Source organism: Lampris incognitus, chromosome 1 (assembly GCF_029633865.1).
Source record: "Lampris incognitus isolate fLamInc1 chromosome 1, fLamInc1.hap2, whole genome shotgun sequence".
Lineage (NCBI taxonomy): Eukaryota > Metazoa > Chordata > Actinopteri > Lampriformes > Lampridae > Lampris > Lampris incognitus.
The window spans coordinates 153,648,460-153,669,338 of record NC_079211.1 but is presented as its reverse complement, the minus strand read 5'-3'; the positions used below and the strand labels follow the sequence as shown (position 1 = coordinate 153,669,338).

Sequence of the window (20,879 nt, the reverse complement as noted above, 5' to 3'; positions counted from 1 at the left end):
CTCTTACAGCACATTCACACCACCTCTCTCTGCCTCAGGCCTCACCTCTTACATCACATTCACACCACCTCTCTCTGCCTCGAGCGTCATCTCTTACAGCACATTCACACCACCTCTCTCTGCCTCGAGCGTCACCTCTTACAGCACATTCACACCACCTCTCTCTGCCTCAGGCCTCACCTCTTACATCACATTCACACCACCTCTCTCTGCCTCGAGCGTCACCTCTTACATCACATTCACACCACCTCTCTCTGCCTCGAGCGTCATCTCTTACAGCACATTCACACCACCTCTCTCTGCCTCAGGCGTCACCTCTTACAGCACATTCACACCACCTCTCTCTGCCTCAGGCCTCACCTCTTACAGCACATTCACACCACCTCTCTCTGCCTCAGGCCTCACCTCTTACAGCACATTCACACCACCTCTCTCTGCCTCGAGCGTCACCTCTTACATCACATTCACACCACCTCTCTCTGCCTCAGGCCTCACCTCTTACATCACATTCACACCACCTCTCTCTGCCTCAGGCATCACCTCTTACAGCACATTCACACCACCTCTCTCTGCCTCAGGCCTCACCTCTTACAGCACATTCACACCACCTCTCTCTGCCTCGAGCGTCACCTCTTACAGCACATTCACACCACCTCTCTCTGCCTCGAGCGTCACCTCTTACAGCACATTCACACCACCTCTCTCTGCCTCAGGCCTCACCTCTTACGGCACATTCACACCACCTCTCAGGCATCACCTCCTACAGCACATTCACACCACCTCTCTCTGCCTCGGGCCTCACCTCTTACAGCACATTCACACCACCTCTCTCTGCCTCGGGCCTCACCTCTTACAGCACATTCACACCACCTCTCTCTGCCTCAGGCCTCACCTCTTACAGCACATTCACACCACCTCTCTCTGCCTCAGGCCTCACCTCTTACAGCACATTCACACCACCTCTCTCTGCCTTAGGCCTCACCTCTTACAGCACATTCACACCACCTCTCACTGCCTCAGGCATCACCTCTTACATCACATTCACACCACCTCTCTCTGCCTCAGGCCTCACCTCTTACAGCACATTCACACCACCTCTCTCTGCCTCAGGCCTCACCTCTTACAGCACATTCACACCACCTCTCTCTGCCTTAGGCCTCACCTCTTACAGCACATTCACACCACCTCTCTCTGCCTCAGGCCTCACCTCTTACAGCACATTCACACCACCTCTCTCTGCCTCAGGCCTCACCTCTTACAGCACATTCACACCACCTCTCTCTGCCTTAGGCCTCACCTCTTACAGCACATTCACACCACCTCTCACTGCCTCAGGCATCACCTCTTACAGCACATTCACACCACCTCTCTCTGCCTTAGGCCTCACCTCTTACAGCACATTCACACCACCTCTCTCTGCCTTAGGCCTCACCTCTTACAGCACATTCACACCACCTCTCTCTGCCTCGGGCCTCACCTCTTACAGCACATTCACACCACCTCTCTCTGCCTCGGGCCTCACCTCTTACAGCACATTCACACCACCTCTCTCTGCCTCGGGCGTCACCTCTTACATCACATTCACACCACCTCTCACTGCCTCAGGCCTCACCTCTTACAGCACATTCACACCACCTCTCTCTGCCTCGGGCGTCACCTCTTACAGTGTATTCACCTTTACATGACATGAGAGAGCAACTGTCCAAATTCTGTCCCAGTATCAATCCTACTTGTATTAGGTGCCACCTGAACCCAGCCACAGTCGGCCACATGTTTTGGGAGTGCCCATCTTTGACTACATTTTTGGGGTCGTATCTTTGAAGCTTTCTCATTTATTTGTTGTAAGACAACTGAACCCAGCCCAATCACTGCTATTTTTGGAGTTCCTAGTGAGGGTGTAGACGTCACTACTCCCCAAGCTAACTCTATAGCATTGCCTCACTTCTGGCCCGGAGACTTATTCTCCCCAACTGGAAGTCTGGTAAGCCCCCATTATCCACAAGCTGGGTCAAAGAAGTGCTTCTGTACTTCCATTAGACAAACTCAGATACTCAGACATGTCAGTCCCATCAGACATGTGTGGGTGTCTGGTCTCCCTTCATACAACTCACCGTGTCTTCTTTAGAGATACCAGAATACATCCCCCCCCCAACTACATCTCTCTCCCCCCAACTACATCACTCTCCCCCCAACTACACCCCCCCCAACTACATCTCTCTCCCCCCAACTACATCACTCTCCCCCCAACTACAGCAACTACCCTCTTATTCTAAGTGTCAGGACAGGAATGGGTGATGCTTTAATAATTCAGGATAGTTTAGGTGGAATAAGTACCTTATCTATGTATTGCTGTCCATGTGTTGCTGTCCATGTGTTGTTGTCCATGAGCCTGGCCGCCTGTACTGAAACACTGTGTATTGCCATGTGTGGGTGTGTATCAGTATGTGCATATACTGTATATATCTGTGTGTGTGCGTGCGTGTCCGTGTGTGTCAGTGTGATACCCCGTCAGTGTGAATGGACACATAAGGGCTTCATGTATGTGGAGGGGCAACTTGGTGACAGCGGTTTGATTTCTGCACAGGGGCCTTCACATGACAGCAAAGGTCACATACAAAACTATTCTACAGGACAACCTGGTGAGTTACCCCATTCACTTCTACTCACTTTTACCCTGAGGTTGTTATGACAACCTGGTGAGTTACCCTGTTCACTTTACTCAGCTTTACCCTGAGGTTGTCATGCCAACCTGGTGAGTTACCCTGTTCACTTTTACCCTAAGGTTGTGTTAACAGAGTGACTGTAAAAGTGGGTTGTCTGTTCTATGGCATGTCTCTATGTGCTCTGACAGGGGGCCACCCTGACACTGTGGTCCAGTTGTGGTCGCTCCAGAGGGGGTCTGTACGGAGAATGGCAAGGAGTCATCTGCACAGGAGAGACCAACTCTCAGGTCCAGGTGAGGGGGGGGGGGGGGCAGTAGACAAACAGGTATCTGGTTTAAACCGAGGCCCACAAGCATTGGAAGCAGTAGTGGACACAGGTTATGTGGCTGTCCTACCCTGAGACGCAGTAGCAGCCTGTATTCTGCCCCGCCGGGTCGCATCACCACAGTCCTACCCTGAGACGCAGTAGCAGCCTGTATTCTGCCCCGCCGGGTCGCATCACCACAGTCCTACCCTGAGACGCAGTAGCAGCCTGTATTCTGCCCCGCCGGGTCGCATCACCACAGTCCTACCCTGAGACGCAGTAGCAGCCTGTATTCTGCCCCGCCGGGTCGCATCACCACAGTCCTACCCTGAGACGCAGTAGCAGCCTGTATTCTGCCCCGCCGGGTCGCATCACCACAGTCCTACCCTGAGACGCAGTAGCAGCCTGTATTCTGCCCCGCCGGGTCGCATCACCACAGTCCTACCCTGAGACGCAGTAGCAGCCTGTATTCTGCCCCGCCGGGTCGCATCACCACAGTCCCGCAGTGCTGAGGAAACATAATTCAGTTACACTCATTGGACTGAACGAGACCATCTTACCTTCCTTGTGTAAAATGCAGTTAGCACATCTATCACTTCACACTTCTTTTCATGAAAGTGTAGCGGCGTTCATCTGTTTTGTGTTTTTATTTTTTAGAAGTACTTGCAGCAGCTGTGGGACACTGTTCTCCTGGTGGCCCTCATCCTCAGCACAGGGGTCATCGTTCAAGCTCGCTGGCAGTACCAGGAGAACCAGCTTACTGATGATTTAGAGGTACACAATACATTTACTGTTGTTAGCAACATTGCTGTCGTCCACTACACCTCAACTGTGTTAGTGTGTCCTTGACATACACCCAGTAATGTTAGAGGAACATTACTGTCATCCACTACACCTCAACTACACCTCAACTGTGTTAGTGTGTCCCTGGATTACACCCAGGTTCCCCTCAGGGGTGAACAAGTATTCAGATTCAAGTGTTTTGACAGATTTTCAATTGTGTGTGTGTGTGTGTGTGTGTGTGTGTGTGTCTGTGTGTGTGTATCATAGTGATTGTGTTCATTATTGCTAATGAACATAATCACAACAAACAATCTTGTCATTTGCACACATGAAGACCCAGCAGACCTGTGTGCATGTGTGCTTGTGTAGCTCAGCCATAGTCTCACTCAGGATTTCTATGAAAAGCGATATATAAATAAATGCATTATTATTATTAGTATTATTATTTTATTTTATCATCATCATTATTATTATTATTATTATTATCATCATTATCATTATTACCATTATTATTATTATTATCATTACTGTCTGTGAATGTTCTCATTCATCCAGGTCATGGTTATCCAAAGGAGTTGAATGTGTACCGATGTTTGGCCACGCCAGTGGTCATGAGAGACGACTATCATGACCACTGGATAATGAAGTCGAAACTAACACCCCCAACGACCGTCGCTGCTAAACAAATGCAGATTAATAGCTCCGATGGTGAAAATCAATAGCTCCGATAACGACGGGCGCGGCCAAACATCGGTACACAAAGAGCCACTCATATCTATGGCTCTGTTAGCCACGGGCATTGGTAAACATCGGGACACAAACAGCAATGGACATCTATAGCTCTGACAACGACTCCGAGAGGATAAATATCTGAGTCTCATCAGCAGCCAGTCAGACTAGCTTGGTCTAGTCAGAAAGGCACGAACTGAGGAAGCCTCTTGGATGAGAGGCGAAACGTCTTCACGGATATATACCAAGTCCACTTGCACTTGATTCAACTCCTTTGGATATTATCATTATTATTTTCATCATCATCATCATCATCATTATTATTATTATCATCATTATTATTATTATTATTATTATCTGCATGCTTCAACAGAATTACCTGTTAGGGTTTAAGCATGTCAAGAGAAACTACAAACAGATCTTACACAAAGTCATCACAAAGTCATCGTCTGTGGGGTCCCCCAGGGCTCAGTGTTGGGACCATTACTGTTTATTCTGTATACAAACAATATTTGTGAAGTGTCTGAATCTCTGAAAGCCATTTTATTTGCTGATGACACATTTATTTTGCTGTGGGGATCATCTGGATCAACTCCTGGATATAGCGGAAAAGGAACTGATGAAGTTAAAGACGTGGTTTGATGCTAACAAACTAACACTGAATTTAAGTAAAACAAAATTTATAATCTTTGGTAACCGTAAAATTAACTCAATCAAGAAACTCATGATTAACAATGTAGAAATAGAAAGAGTGACTGAAGTTAAATTTCTTGGGGTAATAGTGGACAATAAATTATGTTAGAAACCACATATAAATTATACCAAGGCTTAAGTATCCAAATCAATCACAATACTATTCAAAGTCAAAGATCTTCTAAATCAAGCTTCACTTTACACCTTGTACTGTTCCCTCATACTTCCATACATCACCTACTGTGTGGAAGTGTGGGGGAACACATAGAAAACCAACACCGATTCAATCTTCATTATTCAAAAAAGAGCCGTAAGGGTAGTAAACAAAGCCAACTGCAGAGAACCAACAAACCAACTCTTGGTCAAACTGAAAACACTAAAATTCAAAGGTGTGGTGGACTTTAAAACTGCTCAAATCATGTACAAAGTGTGAAATCATAAAGTACCCAACAGTATCCAGGGGCTGTTCCAGTTGAGGGAAAGTAATTATGACCTGAGAGGAATATGTACGTTTAAACAAAACCCAGTAAGGACAAATGCAAAATATCATTGTGTCACAACCAAAGGTGTCAAGATATGGAATGATTGCAGTGATGAAATTAAAACATGTGAATCAATAATCAAATGTAAAAGACTCTTTAAAAATAATATTTTAAACAGATATGGGATGGAGCCGTGACATCTTGTTTGAGTTGTTCTTGAGTTGTTTTGGTGTTGCTCTGCACTTGCTTTGTTCTTGTTGTGTTGAATGAAGGATCTTTGTGTGGTTTACTAGACATCATGGTCACTGGTGGTAGATGATTGAGTTTTCATTTAAATCACACAGTTCACTGTTGAAATGCTAAAATAGAAAAAGGGGGTAGGACTAGAAAAGTTTTTTTAACTTCTGCCTACTCCTTTTCCAACTGCCGAGATTTGAAACAAATGTTTGATGATGCTATTGCTTGCTTTTCCCCCTCTTTTGTTTTCTTTTATTATGCAGTTTAAAATGTTTAACGTTCGAAATAAACAAATATACAAAAATAAACACATTTTTTTAACGTTTCTAAGCAGCTTTGTTGCTGTGTTCAGCTGTTACCTAAACAGGACATACTGAAGAGAATGTCGTCCCTGAAGACCAAGACCTACCACCAGCCCAGGCCGTGGTGCGACCCATCACTGCCCATAGAGACCGACAACTGTGCTGTCTGTCTGGAGCCGTTCAACAACGACCAGGTCAGCCACCGTCATGCCTCGTACACCCGACACCAGCGGTGGGCCACCGCGTCCCCTCACCTCACCTATCCCATAACCTCTCGAGGGGTCGCTGGGCCACCGTGTCCCCTCACCTCTCCTATCCCATAACCTCTCGAGGGGTCGCTGGGCCACCGTGTCCCCTCACCTCTCCTATCCCATAACCTCTCGAGGGGTCGCTGGGCCACCGTGTCCCCTCACCTCTCCTATCCCATAACCTCTCGAGGGGTCGCTGGGCCACCGTGTCCCCTCACCTCTCCTATCCCATAACCTCTCGAGGGGTCGCTGGGCCACCGTGTCCCCTCACCTCTCCTATCCCATAACCTCTCGAGAGGTCTCTGAGCCACCGCGTCCCCTCACCTCTCCTATCCCATAACCTCTCGAGGGGTCGCTGGGCCACCGTGTCCCCTCACCTCACCTCACCTCGTACAACCTCTCGAGGGGTCGCTGGGCCACCGTGTCCCCTCACCTCTCCTATCCCATAACCTCTCGAGAGGTCGCTGGGCCACCGCGTCCCCTCACCTCTCCTATCCCATAACCTCTCGAGAGGTCGCTGGGCCACCGTGTCCCCTCACCTCTCCTATCCCATAACCTCTCGAGGGGTCGCTGGGCCACCGTGTCCCCTCACCTCTCCTATCCCATAACCTCTCGAGAGGTCGCTGGGCCACCGCGTCCCCTCACCTCTCCTATCCCATAACCTCTCGAGAGGTCGCTGGGCCACCGTGTCCCCTCACCTCTCCTATCCCATAACCTCTCGAGGGGTCGCTGGGCCACCGTGTCCCCTCACCTCTCCTATCCCATAACCTCTCGAGGGGTCGCTGGGCCACCGTGTCCCCTCACCTCTCCTATCCCATAACCTCTCGAGGGGTCGCTGGGCCACCGTGTCCCCTCACCTCTCCTATCCCATAACCTCTCGAGAGGTCGCTGGGCCACCGTGTCCCCTCACCTCTCCTATCCCATAACCTCTCGAGGGGTCGCTGGGCCACCGCGTCCCCTCACCTCTCCTATCCCATAACCTCTCGAGGGGTCGCTGGGCCACCGTGTCCCCTCACCTCTCCTATCCCATAACCTCTCGAGAGGTCGCTGGGCCACCGTGTCCCCTCACCTCACCTTGTGCAACCTCTCGAGAGGTCGCTGAGCCATCGTGTCCCCTCATCTCACCTCCTGTAACCTCTCGAGGGGTCGCTGGGCCACCGTGTCCCCTCACCTCACCTCCTGTAACCTCTCGAGGGGTCGCTGGGCCACCGTGTCCCCTCACCTCACCTATCCCATAACCTCTCGAGAGGTCGCTGACCCACCGTGTCCCCTCACCTCACCTCCTGTAACCTCTCGAGGGGTCGCTGGGCCACCGCGTCCCCTCACCTCACCTATCCCATAACCTCTCGAGGGGTCGCTGGGCCACCGTGTCCCCTCACCTCACCTCCTGTAACCTCTCGAGAGGTCGCTGAGCCACCGTGTCCCCTCACCTCACCTCCTGTAACCTCTCGAGGGGTCGCTGGGCCACCGCGTCCCCTCACCTCACCTATCCCATAACCTCTCGAGGGGTCGCTGGGCCACCGTGTCCCCTCACCTCTCCTATCCCATAACCTCTCGAGAGGTCGCTGGGCCACCGTGTCCCCTCACCTCACCTATCCCATAACCTCTCGAGAGGTCGCTGAGCCACCGTGTCCCCTCATCTCACCTCCTGTAACCTCTTGAGGGGTCGCTGGGCCACCGTGTCCCCTCACCTCACCTATCCCATAACCTCTCGAGAGGTCGCTGGGCCACCGTGTCCCTTCATCTCACCTATCCCGTAACCTCTCGAGAGGTCGCTGGGCCACCGTGTCCCCTCACCTCTCCTATCCCATAACCTCTCGAGAGGTCGCTGGGCCACCGTGTCCCCTCATCTCACCTCGTGCAACCTCTCGAGGGTTCGCTGGGCCACCGTGTCCCCTCACCTCACCTATCCCATAACCTCTCGAGGGGTCGCTGGACCACCGTGTCCCCTCACCTCTCCTATCCCATAACCTCTCGAGAGGTCGCTGGGCCACCGTCCCCTCACCTCACCTCGTGCAACCTCTCGAGAGGTCGCTGGGCCACCGTGTCCCCTCACCTCACCTATCCCATAACCTCTCGAGAGGTCGTTGGGCCACCGTGTCCCCTCACCTCACCTCCCATAACCTCTCGAGAGGTCGCTGGACCACCGTGTCCCCTCACCTCACCTCCCATAACCTCTCGAGAGGTCGTTGGGCCACCGTGTCCCCTCACCTCTCCTATCCCATAACCTCTCGAGAGGTCGCTGGGCCACCGTGTCCCCTCACCTCACCTCCCATAACCTCTCGAGAGGTCGTTGGGCCACCGTGTTCCCTCACCTCACCTCCCATAACCTCTCGAGAGGTCGTTGGGCCACCGTGTCCCCTCACCTCTCCTATCCCATAACCTCTCGAGAGGTCGCTGGGCCACCGTGTCCCATCCGTAGAGTTTCATATCAGCTGAAGCACTACTCCTGATCGCAGCACTTGTCACCTTCAACATTAATTGGTGGAAGTAATTCATGAAGTCATACATATGGAACTCCATGACACAGGGTTCCCTGCCGCTGCTCTGAATTATTAAATTTAAAACAAAGTGTTTTTGTACTTTGTGACCGGCTGTAGTGGCGGAATGAGACAGAAAGACAGCAGTTTTGATGTTTGTCGGTGTGTCAGACATGCCATCTTCAGGTGCCAGCTCTCTTGTTGACAACCCCGGTCGAAGGACAGGAAACCCCAACAGAAGGAGAATAAAGGAGATAGATGCCTTCAGTCAGTCATCCACGCCTCATGCGGGCCAGCACATCGAACAGGCGTGGCCCCTGAGCATCGCAGTGACGTTCTCAGCCAACAGGATCTTCTTTATGGGACTGGTCACGCATTCTCCATTTAGCGTCCATCGAGCAGTTAACACTGGTCTGACAGCATGGAGGTGACGGCTGTCTGAGTGGCGACTTTGATGCCACACTGCTTGTAATACTATTTTATTGTTTGTTGTACCATTTGTAGTACTGTGCTGTTGGCAGGACTGCGCTCAGAGGCCCAGTCCTGTCCTGTGGACTGTCTAATTGTGACCGGATGTTTTCCATCGGTCATAGCAGAGGCTTTATGTAGTGGTCTTAAGTGAGGTCAGCGTTACTTGTACAGCTCAAAATTATTATTGTTATTATTATTATTATTGTTGTTGTTGTTATTATTAGCTCAAAATCACAGTCTGTCTCAGGGGCTGTACGTATGATTGGAGTTTTTTTTTTCTTCCCTTTTTTACATGTCCAGTTGCCTGTTCTCCCGTAAGGCCCCACCACCACAGACAACCTCATGGCTAGACTAACCCCACAGCTGTACAGACACCCCGCCATGTTGCCGCTCAGATGGCTGATGCATTCAAACGGTTTATTTAGTACTCATCTGAAAGGGCCCGAGTCTACAGTCTCGTCTCATTCTGTTGTTTTAGTGCTTGCGGGTCCTGCCGTGCCTCCATGAATACCACAGGGATTGTGTGGACCCCTGGCTGCTCCTGCAGCACACTTGTCCCCTATGTAAACGCAGCATACTCGGTAGGAGCCCCATCGCAGCACCACACCTTCAGCTCCCACAACCCCGTTCACAAAACTCCCATCATACATCATTCATGTTGTGTGTAGGCCGAGATGTGAAACTCACCAAGTCTGTTGCTCTGCTGTGACTCTCTAGGTAACCTCCGCAGAGACAATTAACTTCTGCCCCACGTCGAGTGACTCCTCAGCTCCGAGCCGAACCACAACAGGAATCAAACCTCACGTCTCTTCTTGGGTGACATTTCGGTAGCCGTATTTTGACCTCGCCGCTTCCTCCCTTCTGGGACAGGCTCGAGGGAGAGAGGATCCTCTCTCTCGCCGACCGGTCTCTGGAACCGTGGAACAGTCCTGCTTTGACCTCTTACCTTTGGGGATTTGGGGGAGGGGAGAGGCAGCCCACCAGCCAATCCCAAACCAGGTCCCACCGACCCACAGCCGTGTTGTATGAAAACAATACCGTTACTGTGCGTACTGCACCGTTACTGTTGTCTGAACAGGTACTTCTTCCTGGGATCACGTTACTGTACTGCTACGGGACGCAATAACTAGTACTGTATGTGGTGTGTGTGTGTATGTGTGTGTGTGTGTGTGAGTGAGTGAGAGTTACACCAGTGCAATGGTGGCTCTTTATAGGCTATTTGTGTAAATATCAAATATTGTTTCCTGAATAAAATACATGAATTCTTTCTTGAGCATAGTGCGAGGCCGGAGCAAAGGGCTTATGCATCCGGCAGCCTCTGATGTGGAAGGTCGGCCAGCGTTTTGCAGTTTGTGATGGTCTGAATTCTTGAAACAATGACTTTTAATCGGTGAAGCTGGCTACTGAAGACGACTTCTTACCCGGGGAGGTGTTTGTGCGTGGAGGTTTAGTGCTTTGTAGGAAACGGTGTAAAGATGACCTTCCAACCCACTACAGACAGCCGTTATACCAGGTCCATGTTCTCCACAAGCCCAAATCATGTCAGCTCCTAAATACCGAAGTGGACTAACGGGAACTCAAAACTGATGGTGTGCCTGGTGTAGGAACAAAGAACTCACACTTCACTCTTAGGTGAAGATTCAGCTACGTCCCCTAGTAATCACATGACAGGGACTGGATTTTGTGGTCGCGCATGGCCCCCAGGGGTTCTGGGCCCCGTCAAAAGACAACACATTGATGAACGTATCACGCTGATGTGCTCATACTTGTTGGGGCCCATCAGTCACCTGCCTGTTCTGTTATTGTTCATAGAAAACACAACTCACCCCTTTGTGCTTGTCCAAACAAACACACCCGTTGACGTTTCTTTTCTGAGAGGTGGTTTAGCTGTATGTTGTCAATAATCCATCATGATTTTTCAATTATTAATGATTCATTAATAATCCATCATAATTTTCCACCCGCAGTTCTTTACAGAAGATGAAGCACTTCTGTAACACGACAGTGTTTTAAAATGTTAGCGACTGAGACTCAAAGCTGGTTTGGAAACCATGTTGGCATTTAGTCACTGTAGCCATGATCTCTGATGAAATATAAACACACGGTATCAGTCACTGTAGCCATGATCTCTGATGAAATATAAACACACGGTATCAGTCACTGTAGCCATGATCTCTGATGAAATATAAACACACGGTATCAGTCACTGTAGTCATGATCTCTGATGAAATATAGACACACGGTATCAGTCACTGTAGCCATGATCTCTGATGAAATATAAACACACGGTATCAGTCACTGTAGTCATGATCTCTGATGAAATATAAACACACGGTATCAGTCACTGTAGCCATGATCTCTATTGAAATATAAACACACGGTATCAGTTACTGTAGTCATGATCTCTATTGAAATATAAACACACGGTATCAGTCACTGTAGTCATGATCTCTGATGAAATATAAACACACGGTATCAGTCACTGTAGTCATGATCTCTATTGAAATATAAACACACGGTATCAGTTACTGTAGTCATGATCTCTATTGAAATATAAACACACGGTATCAGTCACTGTAGTCATGATCTCTGATGAAATATAAACACACGGTATCAGTCACTGTAGTCATGATCTCTGATGAAATATAAACACACGGTATCAGTCACTGTAGTCATGATCTCTATTGAAATATAAACACACGGTATCAGTCACTGTAGTCATGATCTCTGATGAAATATAAACACACGGTATCAGTCACTGTAGCCATGATCTCTATTGAAATATAAACACACGGTATCAGTTACTGTAGTCATGATCTCTGATGAAATATAAACACACGGTATCAGTCACTGTAGCCATGATCTCTATTGAAATATAAACACACGGTATCAGTCACTGTAGTCATGATCTCTGATGAAATATAAACACACGGTATCAGTCACTGTAGTCATGATCTCTATTGAAATATAAACACACGGTATCAGTCACTGTAGTCATGATCTCTGATGAAATATAAACACACGGTATCAGTCACTGTAGTCATGATCTCTATTGAAATATAAACACACGGTATCAGTCACTGTAGTCATGATCTCTATTGAAATATAAACACACGGTATCAGTCACTGTAGTCATGATCTCTATTGAAATATAAACACACGGTATCAGTCACTGTAGTCATGATCTCTATTGAAATATAAACACACGGTATCAGTCACTGTAGTCATGATCTCTATTGAAATATAAACACACGGTATCAGTCACTGTAGCCATGATCTCTATTGAAATATAAACACACGGTATCAGTCACTGTAGTCATGATCTCTGATGAAATATAAACACACGGTATCAGTCACTGTAGTCATGATCTCTGATGAAATATAAACACACGGTATCAGTCACTGTAGTCATGATCTCTGATGAAATATAAACACACGGTATCAGTCACTGTAGCCATGATCTCTATTGAAATATAAACACACGGTATCAGTCACTGTAGTCATGATCTCTGATGAAATATAAACACACGGTATCAGTCACTGTAGTCATGATCTCTGATGAAATATAAACACACGGTATCAGTCACTGTAGTCATGATCTCTATTGAAATATAAACACACGGTATCAGTCACTGTAGTCATGATCTCTGATGAAATATAAACACACGGTATCAGTCACTGTAGTCATGATCTCTGATGAAATATAAACACACGGTATCAGTCACTGTAGCCATGATCTCTATTGAAATATAAACACACGGTATCAGTCACTGTAGTCATGATCTCTGATGAAATATAAACACACGGTATCAGTCACTGTAGTCATGATCTCTGATGAAATATAAACACACGGTATCAGTCACTGTAGCCATGATCTCTGATGAAATATAAACACACGGTATCAGTTACTGTAGCCATGATCTCTATTGAAATATAAACACACGGTATCAGTCACTGTAGTCATGATCTCTGATGAAATATAAACACACGGTATCAGTCACTGTAGTCATGATCTCTATTGAAATATAAACACACGGTATCAGTCACTGTAGTCATGATCTCTGATGAAATATAAACACACGGTATCTGTCACTGTAGTCATGATCTCTGATGAAATATAGACACACGGTATCAGTCACTGTAGCCATGATCTCTGATGAAATATAAACACACGGTATCAGTCACTGTAGTCATGATCTCTATTGAAATATAAACACACGGTATCAGTCACTGTAGTCATGATCTCTGATGAAATATAAACACACGGTATCAGTCACTGTAGTCATGATCTCTATTGAAATATAAACACACGGTATCAGTCACTGTAGTCATGATCTCTGATGAAATATAAACACACGGTATCTGTCACTGTAGTCATGATCTCTGATGAAATATAAACACACGGTATCAGTCACTGTAGCCATGATCTCTGATGAAATATAAACACACGGTATCAGTCACTGTAGTCATGATCTCTGATGAAATATAAACACACGGTATCAGTCACTGTAGTCATGATCTCTGATGAAATATAAACACACGGTATCAGTCACTGTAGCCATGATCTCTATTGAAATATAAACACACGGTATCAGTTACTGTAGTCATGATCTCTGATGAAATATAAACACACGGTATCAGTCACTGTAGTCATGATCTCTGATGAAATATAAACACACGGTATCAGTCACTGTAGTCATGATCTCTGATGAAATATAAACACACGGTATCAGTCACTGTAGTCATGATCTCTATTGAAATATAAACACACGGTATCAGTCACTGTAGTCATGATCTCTGATGAAATATAAACACACGGTATCAGTCACTGTAGTCATGATCTCTGATGAAATATAAACACACGGTATCAGTCACTGTAGCCATGATCTCTATTGAAATATAAACACACGGTATCAGTCACTGTAGTCATGATCTCTGATGAAATATAAACACACGGTATCAGTCACTGTAGTCATGATCTCTGATGAAATATAAACACACGGTATCAGTCACTGTAGTCATGATCTCTATTGAAATATAAACACACGGTATCAGTCACTGTAGTCATGATCTCTGATGAAATATAAACACACGGTATCAGTCACTGTAGTCATGATCTCTGATGAAATATAAACACACGGTATCAGTCACTGTAGCCATGATCTCTATTGAAATATAAACACACGGTATCAGTCACTGTAGTCATGATCTCTGATGAAATATAAACACACGGTATCAGTCACTGTAGTCATGATCTCTGATGAAATATAAACACACGGTATCAGTCACTGTAGTCATGATCTCTATTGAAATATAAACACACGGTATCAGTCACTGTAGTCATGATCTCTGATGAAATATAAACACACGGTATCAGTCACTGTAGTCATGATCTCTATTGAAATATAAACACACGGTATCAGTCACTGTAGTCATGATCTCTGATGAAATATAAACACACGGTATCAGTCACTGTAGTCATGATCTCTATTGAAATATAAACACACGGTATCAGTCACTGTAGTCATGATCTCTATTGAAATATAAACACACGGTATCAGTCACTGTAGTCATGATCTCTGATGAAATGTAAACACACGGTATCAGTCACTGTAGCCATGATCTCTGATGAAATATAAACACACGGTATCAGTCACTGTAGTCATGATCTCTGATGAAATATAAACACACGGTATCAGTCACTGTAGTCATGATCTCTGATGAAATATAAACACACGGTATCAGTCACTGTAGTCATGATCTCTGATGAAATATAAACACACGGTATCAGTCACTGTAGTCATGATCTCTGATGAAATATAAACACACGGTATCAGTCACTGTAGCCATGATCTCTGATGAAATATAAACACACGGTATCAGTCACTGTAGCCATGATCTCTGATGAAATATAAACACACGGTATCAGTCACTGTAGTCATGATCTCTGATGAAATATAAACACACGGTATCAGTCACTGTAGTCATGATCTCTATTGAAATATAAACACACGGTATCAGTCACTGTAGTCATGATCTCTATTGAAATATAAACACACGGTATCAGTCACTGTAGTCATGATCTCTATTGAAATATAAACACACGGTATCAGTCACTGTAGTCATGATCTCTATTGAAATATAAACACACGGTATCAGTCACTGTAGCCATGATCTCTGATGAAATATAAACACACGGTATCAGTCACTGTAGTCATGATCTCTGATGAAATATAAACACACGGTATCAGTCACTGTAGCCATGATCTCTATTGAAATATAAACACACGGTATCAGTCACTGTAGCCATGATCTCTATTGAAATTTAAACACACGGTATCAGTCACTGTAGTCATGATCTCTGATGAAATATAAACACACGGTATCAGTCACTGTAGCCATGATCTCTATTGAAATTTAAACACACGGTATCAGTTACTGTAGTCATGATCTCTGATGAAATATAAACACACGGTATCAGTCACTGTAGTCATGATCTCTGATGAAATATAAACACACGGTATCAGTCACTGTAGCCATGATCTCTATTGAAATATAAACACACGGTATCAGTCACTGTAGTCATGATCTCTATTGAAATATAAACACACGGTATCAGTCACTGTAGCCATGATCTCTGATGAAATATAAACACACGGTATCAGTCACTGTAGCCATGATCTCTGATGAAATATAAACACACGGTATCAGTCACTGTAGTCATGATCTCTGATGAAATATAAACACACGGTATCAGTCACTGTAGTCATGATCTCTGATGAAATATAAACACACGGTATCAGTCACTGTAGTCATGATCTCTGATGAAATATAAACACACGGTATCAGTCACTGTAGTCATGATCTCTGATGAAATATAAACACACGGTATCAGTCACTGTAGTCATGATCTCTATTGAAATATAAACACACGGTATCAGTCACTGTAGTCATGATCTCTGATGAAATATAAACACACGGTATCAGTCACTGTAGTCATGATCTCTATTGAAATATAAACACACGGTATCAGTCACTGTAGTCATAATCTCTGATGAAATATAAACACACGGTATCAGTCACTGTAGTCATGATCTCTATTGAAATATAAACACACGGTATCAGTCACTGTAGTCATGATCTCTATTGAAATATAAACACACGGTATCAGTCACTGTAGTCATGATCTCTGATGAAATGTAAACACACGGTATCAGTCACTGTAGCCATGATCTCTGATGAAATATAAACACACGGTATCAGTCACTGTAGTCATGATCTCTGATGAAATATAAACACACGGTATCAGTCACTGTAGTCATGATCTCTGATGAAATATAAACGCACGGTATCAGTCACTGTAGTCATGATCTCTATTGAAATATAAACACACGGTATCAGTCACTGTAGTCATGATCTCTATTGAAATATAAACACACGGTATCAGTCACTGTAGTCATGATCTCTATTGAAATATAAACACACGGTATCAGTCACTGTAGTCATGATCTCTATTGAAATATAAACACACGGTATCAGTCACTGTAGCCATGATCTCTGATGAAATATAAACACACGGTATCAGTCACTGTAGCCATGATCTCTGATGAAATATAAACACACGGTATCAGTCACTGTAGTCATGATCTCTGATGAAATATAAACACACGGTATCAGTCACTGTAGTCATGATCTCTGATGAAATATAAACACACGGTATCAGTCACTGTAGCCATGATCTCTATTGAAATATAAACACACGGTATCAGTCACTGTAGCCATGATCTCTATTGAAATTTAAACACACGGTATCAGTCACTGTAGTCATGATCTCTGATGAAATATAAACACACGGTATCAGTCACTGTAGCCATGATCTCTATTGAAATTTAAACACACGGTATCAGTTACTGTAGTCATGATCTCTGATGAAATATAAACACACGGTATCAGTCACTGTAGTCATGATCTCTGATGAAATATAAACACACGGTATCAGTCACTGTAGCCATGATCTCTATTGAAATATAAACACACGGTATCAGTCACTGTAGTCATGATCTCTATTGAAATATAAACACACGGTATCAGTCACTGTAGCCATGATCTCTATTGAAATATAAACACACGGTATCAGTCACTGTAGTCATGATCTCTGATGAAATATAAACACACGGTATCAGTCACTGTAGTCATGATCTCTATTGAAATATAAACACACGGTATCAGTTACTGTAGCCATGATCTCTGATGAAATATAAACACACGGTATCAGTCACTGTAGTCATGATCTCTGATGAAATATAAACACACGGTATCAGTCACTGTAGTCATGATCTCTATTGAAATATAAACACACGGTATCAGTCACTGTAGTCATGATCTCTGATGAAATATAAACACACGGTATCAGTCACTGTAGCCATGATCTCTGATGAAATATAAACACACGGTATCAGTCACTGTAGTCATGATCTCTGATGAAATATAAACACACGGTATCAGTCACTGTAGCCATGATCTCTATTGAAATATAAACACACGGTATCAGTCACTGTAGCCATGATCTCTGATGAAATATCAACACACGGTATCAGTCACTGTAGTCATGATCTCTATTGAAATATAAACACACGGTATCAGTCACTGTAGCCATGATCTCTGATGAAATATAAACACACGGTATCAGTCACTGTAGTCATGATCTCTGATGAAATATAAACACACGGTATCAGTCACTGTAGTCATGATCTCTGATGAAATATAAACACACGGTATCAGTCACTGTAGTCATGATCTCTGATGAAATATAAACACACGGTATCAGTCACTGTAGTCATGATCTCTGATGAAATATAAACACACGGTATCAGTCACTGTAGTCATGATCTCTGATGAAATATAAACACACGGTATCAGTCACTGTAGTCATGATCTCTGATGAAATATAAACACACGGTATCAGTCACTGTAGCCATGATCTCTGATGAAATATAAACACACGGTATCAGTCACTGTAGCCATGATCTCTATTGAAATATAAACACACGGTATCAGTCACTGTAGTCATGATCTCTGATGAAATATAAACACACGGTATCAGTCACTGTAGTCATGATCTCTATTGAAATATAAACACACGGTATCAGTCACTGTAGTCATGATCTCTATTGAAATATAAACACACGGTATCAGTCACTGTAGCCATGATCTCTATTGAAATATAAACACACGGTATCAGTCACTGTAGTCATGATCTCTATTGAAATATAAACACACGGTATCAGTCACTGTAGCCATGATCTCTATTGAAATATAAACACACGGTATCAGTCACTGTAGTCATGATCTCTATTGAAATATAAACACACGGTATCTGTTACTGTAGCCATGATCTCTGATGAAATATAAACACACGGTATCAGTCACTGTAGTCATGATCTCTATTGAAATATAAACACACGGTATCAGTCACTGTAGTCATGATCTCTATTGAAATATAAACACACGGTATCAGTCACTGTAGTCATGATCTCTGATGAAATATAAACACACGGTATCAGTCACTGTAGCCATGATCTCTGATGAAATATAAACACACGGTATCAGTCACTGTAGCCATGATCTCTGATGAAATATAAACACACGGTATCTGTTACTGTAGCCATGATCTCTGATGAAATATAAACACACGGTATCAGTCACTGTAGCCATGATCTCTGATGAAATATAAACACACGGTATCAGTCACTGTAGTCATGATCTCTATTGAAATATAAACACACGGTATCAGTCACTGTAGTCATGATCTCTGATGAAATATAAACACACGGTATCAGTCACTGTAGCCATGATCTCTATTGAAATATAAACACACGGTATCAGTCACTGTAGCCATGATCTCTATTGAAATATAAACACACGGTATCAGTCACTGTAGTCATGATCTCTATTGAAATATAAACACACGGTATCTGTTACTGTAGCCATGATCTCTGATGAAATATAAACACACGGTATCTGTTACTGTAGTCATGATCTCTATTGAAATATAAACACACGGTATCAGTCACTGTAGTCATGATCTCTGATGAAATATAAACACACGGTATCAGTCACTGTAGCCATGATCTCTATTGAAATATAAACACACGGTATCAGTCACTGTAGTCATGATCTCTATTGAAATATAAACACACGGTATCAGTCACTGTAGTCATGATCTCTATTGAAATATAAACACACGGTATCAGTCACTGTAGTCATGATCTCTATTGAAATATAAACACACGGTATCAGTCACTGTAGCCATGATCTCTGATGAAATATAAACACACGGTATCAGTCACTGTAGTCATGATCTCTATTGAAATATAAACACACGGTATCAGTCACTGTAGCCATGATCTCTGATGAAATATAAACACACGGTATCAGTCACTGTAGCCATGATCTCTATTGAAATATAAACACACGGTATCAGTCACTGTAGTCATGATCTCTATTGAAATATAAACACACGGTATCAGTCACTGTAGCCATGATCTCTATTGAAATATAAACACACGGTATCAGTCACTGTAGCCATGATCTCTGATGAAATATAAACACACGGTATCAGTCACTGTAGTCATGATCTCTATTGAAATATAAACACACGGTATCAGTCACTGTAGCCATGATCTCTATTGAAATATAAACACACGGTATCTGTCACTGTAGCCATGATCTCTATTGAAATATAAACACACGGTATCAGTCACTGTAGTCATGATCTCTATTGAAATATAAACACACGGTATCAGTCACTGTAGTCATGATCTCTATTGAAATATAAACACACGGTATCAGTCACTGTAGTCATGATCTCTATTGAAATATAAACACACGGTATCAGTCACTGTAGTCATGATCTCTGATGAAATATAAACACACGGTATCAGTCACTGTAGTCATGATCTCTATTGAAATATAAACACACGGTATCAGTCACTGTAGCCATGATCTCTATTGAAATATAAACACACGGTATCTGTCACTGTAGCCATGATCTCTATTGAAATATAAACACACGGTATCAGTCACTGTAGTCATGATCTCTATTGAAATATAAACACACGGTATCAGTCACTGTAGTCATGATCTCTATTGAAATATAAACACACGGTATCAGTCACTGTAGTCATGATCTCTATTGAAATATAAACACACGGTATCAGTCACTGTAGTCATGATCTCTGATGAAATATAAACACACGGTATCAGTCACTGTAGCCATGATCTCTGATGAAATATAAACACACGGTATCAGTCACTGTAGTCATGATCTCTATTGAAATATAAACACACGGTATCAGTCACTGTAGTCATGATCTCTATTGAAATATAAACACACGGTATCAGTCACTGTAGTCATGATCTCTATTGAAATATAAACACACGGTATCAGTCACTGTAGTCATGATCTCTGATGAAATATAAACACAC

At 44.1% G+C, this 20,879-nt stretch overlaps 1 protein-coding gene across 4 annotated transcripts in view; it reads left to right on the top strand.

The window, feature by feature from the left end:
• The window catches only part of rnf215 (ring finger protein 215), a 34,350-nt gene that overhangs the window by 12,660 nt on the left and 811 nt on the right, over nt 1-20,879 (top strand). The window contains exons 5-11 of one of the 4 annotated variants that reach the window (XR_008809949.1): nt 2,585-2,639; nt 2,852-2,956; nt 3,625-3,741; nt 6,244-6,387; nt 9,871-9,973; nt 10,110-10,470; nt 10,672-11,552. Coding sequence is in view for 3 of the 4 variants with exons in the window: in XM_056275556.1 (XP_056131531.1) it covers nt 2,585-2,639; nt 2,852-2,956; nt 3,625-3,741; nt 6,244-6,387; nt 9,871-9,973; nt 10,110-10,132 (547 nt within the window). In the remaining variant the exon portion in view is untranslated. Of the gene's footprint in view, nt 1-2,584; nt 2,640-2,851; nt 2,957-3,624; nt 3,742-6,243; nt 6,388-9,870; nt 9,974-10,109; nt 11,553-20,879 lie in introns of those variants that run through there. The other 3 variants (XM_056275556.1, XM_056275557.1, XM_056275558.1) reach the window with 3 other exon arrangements.